At 38.4% G+C, this 13,264-nt stretch overlaps 1 protein-coding gene across 7 annotated transcripts; it reads right to left on the reverse strand.

Annotated features, from left to right (window-relative positions):
• Positions 1-325: 325 nt before the first annotated feature.
• On the reverse strand, positions 326-13,223 carry FAM76B (family with sequence similarity 76 member B). 7 transcript variants are annotated; one of them, XM_063329601.1, is made up of 10 exons: positions 12,909-13,223; positions 12,711-12,775; positions 12,358-12,412; positions 10,691-10,846; positions 9,934-10,130; positions 7,889-7,936; positions 7,612-7,692; positions 6,792-6,924; positions 3,558-3,659; positions 326-2,912 (listed from the first exon to the last, which is right to left on the reverse strand). In XM_063329601.1, the coding sequence occupies exons 1-10, from the start codon at positions 13,008-13,010 to the stop codon at positions 2,823-2,825; spliced, it is 1,029 nt and encodes a 342-aa protein (XP_063185671.1). In that variant the 5' UTR covers positions 13,011-13,223; the 3' UTR covers positions 326-2,822. The 7 variants fall into 7 exon arrangements, with proteins under 7 accessions (XP_063185671.1, XP_063185662.1, XP_063185691.1 ...); XM_063329592.1 differs by having other exon boundaries at positions 6,792-6,927; XM_063329621.1 differs by lacking the exon at positions 7,889-7,936.
• Positions 13,224-13,264: the final 41 nt, after the last annotated feature.

The raw sequence follows: 13,264 nt of genomic DNA on the forward strand, positions 1-13,264 counted from the left end.
CAGAATATAAAAAGCCTGTTAAAGGTTTTATTAAATGTCACTAGATTTCAGTTAAACCTTAACAGTTTCTTCTTCTTCTCTACAAGAAACTATTTCTATGTATTGTAATCCAGTTGTAGAAAACCAAAATATTTTCTTGAGAGAGATTAATCTGAAGCTCTATATTGTTACGATTTGTAGACAGCCCAAGGTCTTTCATCAACCCAGAAATCTAAATACTAAATGCAACTATTCCGCATTTTTTTGGCCACAGACTTTTAGTGAGTGACATAGCGCAAAGGATGAGCAAGAAGTACGAATCTTTGAATAATTTTAAAGGGACAGATTAATGTTTTGACAAGATTTTATTGTGAAACGTTGGATTTAGAAAAGGTACAAAATGTCAACGGTCAGATGTGTGCCAGTACAGTATTTCAATAGTCTATACATGTGGACAGCTGAATAGCTTCACTGCAGAACGCGTATTTAGACATCCTATCTAAAAGGGGGCCGCGATATTCACAGGCTTAAAATACATAAATAACTTGAGCCAAAAGGGCCATTACTGGTCAACGCTAATCAACATCCGGAAACAGGCTAAAAAGCACAATACAGTACAACAATCTCCTCGCAGATCCACGTTTAAAGAACATCAGTTTATTATGTCAATGATCTACAGCTCCAGGACGCTATTTTCAGGACTGGGATTCAGTTGGCTACTTTACAACTTTAAAAAAATTCATGTTAAAAATGAGATTCATGGAAAAAAACCCGCAGGTATTTAATTAGAACTAAATACTGTGAAGCCCCTAAAAATTTTTTGGATTGGGATTTATAAAGTCAATTACTTCTAATGTAGAATTTCTGTTTGTTCCTTTAAAATGTCCTTATTGCAGCTTGAACAGGAATCATTAAGCGATCTTAATTCAAACATTTCAATTTGCTATGTATTTCTGTGTTTTAAAAACATGAAGCAAACATGGGTTGCCATTCAACTGGAAAAAAACCCAACAGTATCAAAAGACTAACTCTGAATTAATGAAAGTCATAAATTTGTATATTAAAAAAAAAAAATAACAACATCCCCAAAGTATAGCCGCATTCTCTACCCTAGTTTAGCAAGTTTAAAGAGCATTTATAAACATAAAAAGTTGATCTTAGGGTATAAAAATACATGTACACCATCCGAAACAAGCTAGCTTGATTTTTTTTCAGTAGTCTGTCACTGCTGGAACTTGTTTGAACTACTGAAAAGGTGTTCATAGTTCAGTACGTGGATGGTTAGCCAAGGAACTTCAGATTTTAGTTCTTTAATTAACAGGTGTGTAGCTTATTCTACATAATTAAGCTTACTGAAATATAAGCAGTTACCCTGTTACCAACCAGTACCCAGAGCTGAACTAAACCTTTACTTACATTGAGTCCACTTCTTTTATGCTGATTCGTAACTCACCTTCCTGAACAGAGACCCTGGGGGACACTAAATTATGCCTAATAGAAATTTCTGAATATGACTAATGTCCATTAGGAGCAGAGCTAAACTTAAACTGATGTAATTTAGAATCAAAATCTACTCAAAACATTAAAACAGCCCACCCTTCGACACCACATCCACTCCCTTAATTAATTTCAAGACCATTAGTTTTGGCTACTGTTTTCTCATTGTGTTTCTTTACTGGGGGATGAGAATCTTGCAATTCATTACGAAGAGTCACCAGAAGTTACAACCAAGTACATCAAAACGGACAATGGGGAATACGTTTTTTTTTAAAACTTTGAGTCTGTATCACCAATTAAGGATGTAACATTGGGAGTACAATGTCTGCTATGGAATTAAAATTAGCGCTGTGCCAAATGGGAAAAAATATATAAACAAACCCCTAAACCCCAATGTGGCAAAAAAAACCATTTTGTTTTTTTTCAGGAAGTGTTTGGCATGAGCAGCACTAACAAAATTCTACACCTCACAGACACAAGCTACGAAGGTTATCTAAAGCCAATACTCACTGTCCATCAATTCGCTAGCTCTTAATGCTGCTTCAAGCACTGCACTAGCCACTTTGATCTTTGTTTCAGATTCCTCTGTACACACATTTATATTTACATAAAACATTTATTAAACATGATTTTAAAACATAAAAACCTTATGTACAAAATACCAACATTCCTATAAATAAACAGTTGGAGAAAGGCACTTGCAAGAAAAATCTACAGTAAATCTTACAAAAACCACACTGCCTCTGTTACTGTACAATAGATAATCTTTCGGTAAATCCCTATCACAAGAATGTAAAACACTAATTACTTGTTATAACTAAGAATATAACCGTTACAGGTGTATTTACACATACATATATGCCTTTTTTTTTTTTTTTTAGTTTCACTTGAGAGCACCATGATTTCCATTCTAAATTTATATTTTGATACAAAGTAAAAGAACAGTTGCCAGAAACCAGTGTTCAGTGTCACTGCAGATTCATACACTTTTGGCTGACAGTGTAGCTTAAAAGACTCAGTTGCTGCTTTGTAAAAAGTACACCTAGTTTGTTATTGCATGTTGTCCGTTTAGAGAGAGCACTGCCATGTTCTCTATGCAATTGTTTAATACTATTGCTGGCAAAAAGTTTCCAATATCAAAAAAATAAAAACATTCTTCAAGCCAGTTGAAGTATTTCATCTGAACAGTAACTAAAAAAAGCTGCATATTAATTATAAAAACGTGTAGGAAACATGCCAACTAATCTGGTGTGCAAAAATATTTTTTCCACTACACAGGATTTTAAGGGCTTCACAGAATTACTCAAATTTCCATTGAGTAGCAAACCCCATGAATAACCAGTTTCTCAAGGAGATGTTAGTATGCTCCCACTTTTATCAAACTTTTTACCCTTTGACAATGCTGCAACCTGTTTGAGTAGTTCTCTGTTTTTGGCCTGCAATACAGATAAAAAAAAAAAAAAAGTTTTATGAATTACTGAAACATCTCAGATAGTAGCATCACGCAGTAATTTCCCGTTGCATTTATAAAACAAATTATCAAAACGTACATGCTGAGAATATTCAAAGAGATAATGATCACTTTTCAAAGATTTGTATATGCTTTTTGATATGCGTATTCCTTCTTTAACAGAAAAGGTAACCACATTTCCTCTATTGCAAAATTCAGTATCTGAGGTACTGCACTGAGTACCTGCTCAGTCTGTGATTTCTAAGGCAACTAATTCAGGCTGCTTTAACAACAGACATTTAAGCGTCAATTGTGTTATGCTGAGCGGTTAAATCAGATCCATAGCACACTGACAACTCATTAAATATCAGAGAAGAGACACAAAAAATAACCTTTGAGAAAGAATGTGAAGTAAGCCTCTGTCTCTTAAAAGTTAGAAAGTAATTCATGCAGTGAGTTTAATTCATATGGAGACTGTCAGTTGACTGTAGAACTGCTGTACAATGCATCCAAAGTTAAATGTGGTAATGATCATGCAGGAACCTGGTATTATTTCATTGATGTGAGTGAACAGCCTGTATACATAATTCCATCTGAAGTATTTCTCAAGTACCAATAAGCAATTACTCACCTGCAACTGTTCCACAGTTTCCTTGTGAGCTTTCTCCATACTGTTCATCTTTGTCCTCAAGTTAGACTCCTGGTACTGGAAGTCTGCCTTCAGTTCTGTCAACTGAAAACACAAATTCTATGAAGATCCTTGGAGCGCTACAGTGTACATCTTCTAATCAATCTGTGAAATCTTTATGGAAGCCTCAGGGATCTCAATAAACACTATATTTATTTACTATTGTAGTATTGACAGCTCAGCACTTGAGAAGTAGCTTGAAAAGTAAGTAAGTCTACTTTATATGAAGAAAATAACTGTACTTGTATAACCATATTATTTGCTCAGGATTTGGCATAAAGAAGGTTAATTGTCAACAAAAAAAAATTCAAACACAAGACCAATGACTTATAATCTTAGCTGTTCTTTCAGCTGTGAGATACTTATCACAATCTTCAGTTATGTCTCTTCAGTTATATAGTACGGTAACACACGAAAAATCTTCCATACAAAGACAACAGAAAGGATTCCTTTCTGTCCTTTTACACTACACTTTGTCTTAAACAGAAATACACATTCCAGAGTTTCACTGCTTCTCCATCCACAACAGTGAATTAAAGTGTGTTATTAGAAATGTGTAATTTAAAATTACTTCATTTATGATTTAATTCTGAGGGCATGGTGTAGTATTGCTGCCACTGGGTCTCTCCTGAGACAGGCAGAGGTCCAGACGACACAGCACTAAAGCAGGTGTTTCTAAATTGTCATATATTCTTCTATCCATGCAGCTGAATGCTTCTTCTAGAAGCATATGCAGCTGGGTGAACCACTAACAGTTTGTTGTATATGGACCCAGAAGTTCTAGGAACCACTTCTTTAAAAAGTCTAGTTCCTCAAAGCATCCCAGATTCACCTGGCTATTTTGAACCTCTCCGGTCAATTTGGACTTATGAGGAAATGAAGCCTCTTTGCTAGCAAAGAAGCTCGCTGTAACAAATCAGAACATACATTCCTAAAATGACCACCAAGACTGCCATTAGGATATGTCAAATCACACGTAGTGAAACAAGGTATTCAAAACTCTGAACCAAGGTCTTCAGAACTCTGAACCAAACGGTCCTAAATAAAGCACGGGTATTTTCATAGACGCATACATACCCCACTGTACCCCGACTGCTGCTCTAGATATGTACTCAATAGGTGTTGTAAATTACAGGGGATCCAGTACAAAAACCACATACCACAAACTAAGTATCAAAAAAACTAGTGGCAGTATTGCACCATAGTAAAGTGTGCAACTAGATGAGCAAACGCACTACCTGTGAACATTCAGCAAACTGTGGTCCCTTCCTAAGGATCAAGTCTCAGAGCCCTGCAGTAACGTCTTGGTGTGTCACTAACATCTTGTCCAGAAAGCGAAACAAGGCTAGGACTGCAAACAATAAGCACTGTAACAACATGCCTGAGATCCTGACTCATAACCAAAAATGATGAATGAGGATTGCCTGTAAAGCTGGGGTACCGAGTTGGTTTTGCTGCCATACATTATACACTTCAAAGCTTTTTGATTTGGCGTGCTCCAAACTGTTCAAATGCTGTCCCTACACAAATTTTGGGACAAGATCTTAACAGGAGTCTCCCACAGGTCTGGCTCAAGCTTTTATCCCAGTACGGGACTTTAAATTTACTGTCTTACAGTCAAAAAAACCTCTGCAGTGCATTCATTTGTTGTATTTTTTTCAGCTACCCAAACATTGTATGATGTGTTCAGCTTTTCTCCGCCCCGCAGCAGCTGAAGAAAGTATGTGACATTCTGGAAGTGAGTAATTCATGCCTTGAAGGAGTCTTTAAGTTCAAAGTACTCTGAGGTCAAATAAATAGTTTTAGCTGTGGGGATATTAAAATTATTAGATGCTCTCCCATGGAAACATCACAAAACAAATTACTGCAGTGGTTCCGCAGAAGTAGGTGACATTTCCTTACCTAACCCTTTTGTTAGCTCTGCCTACTAGATCAAATATAAAAAGAAGTAAGTAAATTTCCTACTGAATCATCATCTTCTACTGGCTTTATAACAGAGAGATCAGGGCCTTAATGTCTGTCCTTTGAAGAAAATACCTAAAGCAAATCCATGACAGACTGTTCAGCTCTTTCACATCAACTATTTAAAGGCTTGAAATAGCAAGTACTTCCAACACTAGGTATATTGTAACACTGATATAAATGAAAAAAGGTTCAATATCCTTTACAAAACACATTGAAGCGTAGAACTTAAAATACTGAACTATGGTTTAAAAGTGGAAACATCCTCCTTTCAGGATCAACGAGCCTTTCTCAACCATCAATGTTTTGATAGGCCACTATGCATCTATAATCAAAATTTCACTTGAAAATATAGTACATTTATTCTTAATACAATTCCATAACGTACTGAATCCTGAACAGACACCCCAGAGCCACCGTTACAGACAGTGCCTTAAAAGCTTCTAGTTAATCAGATGGCAGAGAAATAAGCTCTAGTAAGGGCAAAGTACATATTTGTAGTTATTTCTCTTTTCTTGTTAGTCCTTAGGTTGTTTGAAGGGCAAATCTGTTGTATGAGTTTCACTGAAGCCATTTGAGCCCGGCTATTTTGCTAACTTTTGTTGACTGCCAGGCATCTAACCCAAGCTTTTCTTCTAGTCTCTGACCATACACAGAGACGTGATAACCTAACCTACATATATGCTACCAATCTTTTAAAATTAAAACACTTAATATTCATACACTGTGCATGTAAATTTGGATGCAGACTCATTAATTATGGCTATAGTCGCTTTAGTTAAAAAATAAAACAAACCTATCCTAAACTCTGAACCGTTACCACTCTGAATCCTCCTCTTATCTTGTGTGTCCATCAGCCTATGTAGGTATTCAGGATCTTTGCCGTGACTCAGTTTAGAATACATAAAACATACAAACCACCGTCTCACATTTTATCCATCGCCTGTGTCACACAGCCCAAGTAACAGTGAACCAGATGGCTAGTTTCTAGATGGCTGAAGTGAGGCAAGAAAAATTCCTCTTTGACTTGGAGCCAAAATATTATTCATGATAGAAAAGTCCCAAACGTGTCCTTTAAATGGTAAGATCTGGTCAGTTGCTATACAAAAAAATTGTATCTGATTTTTGTTTTATGTCACCATTTTGACATTGTCTGGAGTCTACAAAATAGAAAACAAAATTATTACATTATAATTAAGCAGGTGCACCTTTTACCTTTTTATCTTTTTCTAAAATAGTCTGATCTCTTTGCTGCAGAAGACGTTTAAGTGACATTACTTCTTCTTTCAGCTGACTTATGAGGACAAAGTTGTCAGTTCCTCCACTGTCTGCTGACTGATTTATAGAGCTACTAAAAATAAAAAACAATAGTTACTTGCAACATCAACGGGAAAAAACAGTAACTTTTTTTTAAAAATTCAAATTGGATAATTAATAATTCCACAGACATCCTTAAGGACTAATGCAAAAAAAGTATGTACCTGACAGAAATGGATGCAACTGGCAAATTACCTTACTAATGGCACACATTACATACACCTGCAGAAATATAATTAAGTATTAGCTTTGAGGGGGACAAATACCTTTTGACTGAAGCAGCCACTTTTATTTTTATTCCAACTGTTTAGCCAGAGACAGAATAAAGATTCAGTCTCCCACATTAAGGTTCAAAAGACTTCTCTAGATACCAGGTCAGCTTAAAGCAGCAGATTCAACACTGCATCTAACTGACAAAACACCGACGTTAAGGAATACTGTTTCATTGACAACTGTTGCCTCATACATAAACTTTATTTAATTTTACCCCAAACAGCTTAAAAGCAGGAACACAGTGCCAGTTTTCTGCTAATAAAGTCATTTATTTGACTGACAGCACTCAGATGCCACCCAATAATGTGTCTGTCTGGACAACAGTTTCACCTCCCTCATTCTTCAGACAAAAACAAACAAACAAAAAAAATAAAAGAAGCAACTGGCCACACATCAGTGCTCTGTCTGGTTGAAATGGCTCAGCTTTACGAAAATATAACTTTACCTATCTCCATTTGATGGCTTGGATTCCAGTTTGGGTTTTTTCTTTGGAGTTTCATTCTGAATAGCTGCAGAGGATTTATGGCTGAAATCAAACAAAATGTAAACCTAAAGCCTCATACTATATAACTCTCTAATATCACCATTTGGTACATGTAAAATAACTAACTCATTCTCCTAGCTGGAATGCTAGAGACTAGCCAGCAATGCAAGAAAAAAGTCCTTTAAATGAAAACTGCAAGATAAATTAAAAGGTAATTAATAAATAGTGTCATATTTACCTCTGTTTCCATAGTCCCTGATCTTGTTCTGGACTCAGACTGCTGATTCTGAAATATGTGAAACATATTTGGTAACTGACCAAACATGCCATTATTGCTAAGTTTATGTGAATGGTTATCTGTACTTGAGAAAAATCCACACACCCCCATTATTTTTTTTTAATAAAGTTAACAATTATGAATTTTCAGTTAGACAGTTGTATTATCTGTCATATTCGTGATCACTCTATAATATGTCAGGATGCTATAAAAATATTTCTTGGCTAAATGTTTACACTATTGTAAGACACAAGGGGCAGACTTCCAGACTGATGGTTAAGCCTTTTTGTTGGTACCTCCCAATTTTTGTGAACTTTATATCGCTTATCTTGTACTGGGTATGCTGGTCTAAAGCGGCGTTCCTGGGATTCCCATGCTGCCATATGAACATTGCCTGAAGTGGCGCTTATGTGATGGCACAGGAGCAGAGCCAAGTTTTGGATCCCTGAAAGTAACCGCTTTTCAGGTCTAAACAGTTGTTTCCAATAATTTCAAAAGCAACTAAGAAACACCACTGATACAGGAACGGTAGAATGTAGAAGATTGCACTCAATGAAATAGTTCAATGAGTCTATATTTCTACCTCATTGCCTCATCTTAACAATAACTGAAAGGCATAGGGAAAAGGAGTCGCATTTATTGGACCAGAAGCAATGGATCCATGGCAGCCTATAGAAAAAAGGTGCCAAACCAGGTACATTATGATCTTTATAGAGATACGCTTACTTCTATAACTCCCAAGGATATTACAGGTTCTATTCTGTAGCAGAGAGCAAAGTATTTTTTATTTAATCCTTACTATACCTCTGCCACATACATTCAATTAGATTTAGCTTGTTGTAACTCCATTTTCAGCAGAGATTTGAGAGAACAGGAACAGTACAATAACTCTCTGCCTGACAAGACTCATTTTCTTCTTCAAATTCCTAAAAAAAACCAACTTATTTTTCTTTTTTAAGTGAAAGTACACGCATTTCTCTTCTCCTCATTCCCAGTATTATTCCAGTTTATTTTACTTCTATCTTTAAGTCACACTTAGGCAAGTTTCAGTCAAGTTAGAAAATTATTAGCACTAGAAAAGTGAAGCTTAGAATTAAAGTGATTGTGTGTCTGGGGTCAGGGTCATTACCATGGCAGCCGTAGTATTTACTATCCAACATAAAAATAAAATAAGTAGCTCTGAAGTTACGCTGCCATAAGCTTACCAATGAAAATAAGAATCATGAGGACTATTATACTGACATAAAAAACAAATCAATTCTGTGATTTACGACTAAGTAAACTGTGTATGTTCGTTAAGGTTGGTACGTTGTCTATGCCATGGCCACGCTGAAAAACCTTGCAGAAGATGGGACAAAACTGTGTGAAACGTTACCAGAGTGCCAGTAACCAAACTGACAGTGTTACTTTCCCATGTCTGTATGACAGCCACTCACAAACTGCCAATTCCAGAAAGATTTGGTTATAAAAACTAGTAAATAGATAGAAACTGGTCCTACACTCTTAGTCCGAGGGTGGTGCCACACCGTTGCTTCTGCTTCTCCATTTAACTGCCAGTATGTGCACACAAACAAGTCAGAATGAAGTAAGCTAGGGAAAGGATTCTGAGCAAAGTAGCTGCTCTGTGCTCACTGCTAACACATGCTTTTAACCCATGGTAAATGCACATAAAATAGCAGTTACTGCTTAGAAAGCCAAATTCAAGTTTATCCCTAAGTATCTTGTTTCTGTGGCCGCTCTGCGGGTTTCTTTTCTAGACTTGTAACCAATTTTAACATTGACCAGTCTGATGATCACCAAGAATTGCTGCTTTTTGCTGATCTCCCTTCATCCAAACTGTAAGAATACAACGATTTTGACGGACCATGGAAGAATGACATTCTGCTACTGCTTCTGATGCCATGTTTTAAACAGCATTTCTTAATTCCTTTGATTTGATTTCAGTACTAACAGAACACAGAAGAGAAAGAGGTACCAACAGCTACTTTAATTGTTGAAATACTTACTTATGATGACTGCTGCTGTGACGATGATGATGGTGGTGATGGTGGTGGTGTTTTGAATGATGCTGGTCTTTTTCAGTAAGCGATGCAGATGAGGAGTTCGAATGTGACGATCCTAGGCTCTTCCTCTGTTCTTTTGTCTTCTGTAGCACTCTCTTGTAGGACAGTGTGCAGAGCCAACACAACAACTTTCCATCAACCTTTTGGGAAATAATTCATAGCAGTGTTTTTTTTCCAAGTATATTTGAGCTAGGAAAGATGTACTTAAATATTTGCAAGAAAAATTTGTTTCACTTCATCTGTTATCTCTGGGGAAAATCCAGACATCTCTTTGGTACGGAACAGTACTACCATATCTCCAATGTATGCACGTTATCTTTTAGTAAAGTCAATATTACTCCATTTCTTTTTGTCATTTAAAGTTACGCTAGAAAGCAGTCTTAGCAGTAAACGAAACATAAAAAATAAAATCGAAGCACTGGGAACTATTCAGCTGCTTAACCTCTTGTTTCCCAGCTACAACTGTCAGCTTACATTTAAGCTTATTTTCAAGAGTGATTTAATTTAAAGTAAGTTAGCTCAGTAGCTAACGTAACAATTGCAGGTTGCAAAATTTAATTCAAATATTGTAAAGAACAGCACAGCAACTTTAATCTAATATTAGTGAACTTAAGATACGTTCCTGTTAATCTTTCTCTTTTGAAGAAGGAACATGGTCTGCTGTCAGCCTAAACCATTACAACCATGGAATAAAGCCTACCTTCCTTCTTCCCTCCTCTTTTCGATCAAAAGCACACTGCTGTTTGCACTGTTCACAGGTCTGCGGTGGGCCATACTTCTTCTCCGAGTTGGTGCAACGCTGACATTTTGTGCCAATAAATGCTGCAATAATGTTACAATACTGACAAGGCTTGGGCTGAAAAAAAACGTAAGATGAACTCAAGTTAATACATTTAGAGTTTCTGTAATGAAAATAGGTACTTCAAATCACACAATGACACTTCTAAACTACTAGAGCTTCATATAACCTATCCTAAAGAACCTTTTACCTACCATTTTTATCTTCAATAATAAACTTTTCCCCTAAAATGATGCTGCTTCAATGGTCAACACCAGTCTGAACTTTCCATGAAACCTCAGGTACGTATCAATGAAAGAAACACATACAATGGGATTGCTCACCTCCACCCCTGCTTCTTTTTAATTTTTTTTTAAAATATGACATTTTTTCTCTGTTTTACTAAAGACATTACTAAAGAAATTACTTTAAAAACTTTAGAAAAAGAGTAATCAAGTCATTTTTTAGACTGGAAGTTTCTGAAAACATCCCTCTTCCTTCATCATGGATTTGATAACTCTGCAGTTCCAAGATTAGTATCCTGATCCCTGCAATTCTGCAGGAAACTTAAAAAGAAACCCAAAAACACAAACAACAAAAAGCTTCAGATGCCATCAGGTCAGGATACCAACTTTTATATCATACGCTCAACTAGAATAATATGCCGCTGGAAAATAAAATTGCTGTCAGTTTTCATAGGTTAGAAATGGCTGATTATCTTCAATGCGGTTCCTTTTTTTGATGAACTACTGATAAAAAACATTGTTTGATCTGTCCTGCACTTCATTTTGCTGTATTTTAAGCTTTTAAAAGAATGTTTTTTGTTCAGTTTACATTTACGTTCACAAAATGCCTGACTACATACCAACAGCTGTTACATTTCTCAAATAAGCTGAATTTCATCTAATATGGTGTATGTCATCAAGACATATAGAAATTATGCACTTTTGTTTCACAACAAGATTACCTTGATACCGCCTATAAACTAGTATCTGCAGGGCGCTCAGATACAGTGTGTGTATTCACGTATTTAAAAAATTCATTTTTCTAACAGAACTGAAGCTCAAATTCAAGACGAGAAGACACAAAGTAACACGCATACAGCTAATACTCATCTTTTCTACTTAATAGCTTAACATGATTAACATGCATTTAAAATTTTAAAGACTTACGTAATATAAACTATGTGGTGCTATTAGATTTTCACATTTACCACTCATTAAGAGCACAGACAGCTAATGGTCTTTCTTCCACCAAGCGTGCGTTTATGAGAGTATGTGAAGAATAATTCTACATGCATAAAGTGAAATAACATTGGTTTTGCTGTGAATGGCTATATTATTCATAACTGTTATGCTATACATATAATCGCAATGGATTTCAATTTGAAAAAAAAGGAACTGTAAGCCACGACGGAAATCGAGAGCTGCCAGTAATTGTCACCACCCTTCCGAAAGGTAATTTTTTTTTTTCCCCAGAAAAGAATATAAGAAGTGTAGCTGCAAGACGGCTTTTTTTTTTTTTTTTTTTTTTTTTTTCAGTTTAACGTGTGAATGAACTTCGATGTTTAGGGCTAAGAGCCTACTCACCGTTCCAAACTGCTTCACGTTTTGGGCACACTTCTTGCATATCGTATTGGTTTTGCTAAAGACAAAATCGCATAATGTTGAATTCAGCAACCAATACCCCCCTTGACATTCCTCCCCAGGCAATCACAGGACGGCGCTGGGGCAGACCCGGGCTGTGGCGAGCGGGTAACGGCAGGTGAGCGCATCTTAAGGCTGTGCCGGGTTTAGGCGACCCGCCGGTGCCGCCAGAGCAGGGGGGCGGGTTATTTTCCTGCGGTTCTGCCCTTTTTAGTGTCTCCCGGGGGGCGAATTTCTGCCTTTACAGGCAGGAAAGGGCCGTTCCTCCCCCAGCCGGGCTCGGCGCCCTGCCCTACCTCTCCTGCTGGAACTCCGACCGGCAGTAAGTGCATTTCACGATGGGGTGGGCGATCCGGCACTCCTGAGGGGAGAAAAGCGGCGTTACTCCCCCCCGCGCTTTTCCCCACGGCCCCCAAACCCTCGCACCGGCCCCCGCCCTCAGGGGGGTCCCGCCGGGGCCGGGGCCGCCGCCGCCGCCCTCCTCCCCGCCGCACCTTGCAGAGCTGCTGGCCCTGGGAGAGCTCCTCGAAGGGGTAGCGCTGGTTGCACTTGGTGCAGGCGTAAAGAGCCGGGGCGGCCGCCGCCGCCGCCGCCATCCGCGGGGCGGACACGGGCGGGCCGAGGGAGGGGAAGAGGGAGGTGCCGGGGGGGCCGAGGGCCGGAGCGGCCGCCCAGGAGCCGCCCCCGCCGCCTGGGGAGCGCAGCCCCGCCGCCGGCCTAGGCCCAGGCCCCGCGCCCAGCCCGCGCCGCCGCCGCCGCGCCGCCGCCCCCTTGTCTCGGTGTCGGCATCGGCGTCACCCCGCGCGCCCCCCCCCCCCCCAACCCCCCGCCCCGCTCCCTCCGCCCCGGG

The sequence above is a fragment of the Chroicocephalus ridibundus genome, chromosome 1 (genome assembly GCF_963924245.1).
Source record: "Chroicocephalus ridibundus chromosome 1, bChrRid1.1, whole genome shotgun sequence".
NCBI lineage: Eukaryota > Metazoa > Chordata > Aves > Charadriiformes > Laridae > Chroicocephalus > Chroicocephalus ridibundus.

Coding starts and splice junctions, on each gene's coding strand:
- FAM76B (XM_063329592.1), bottom strand. CDS start 13,010: ATGGCGGCGGCGGCGGCGGCCGCCCCGGCTCTTTACGCCTGCACCAAG. Junction 7,937..9,933: donor CACAGCAGCAGTCATCATAA/GTAAGTATTTCA, acceptor CACATATTTCAG/AATCAGCAGTCTGAGTCCAG. Junction 6,928..7,611: donor AAGCCATCAAATGGAGATAG/GTAAAGTTATAT, acceptor TTTTATTTTTAG/TAGCTCTATAAATCAGTCAG.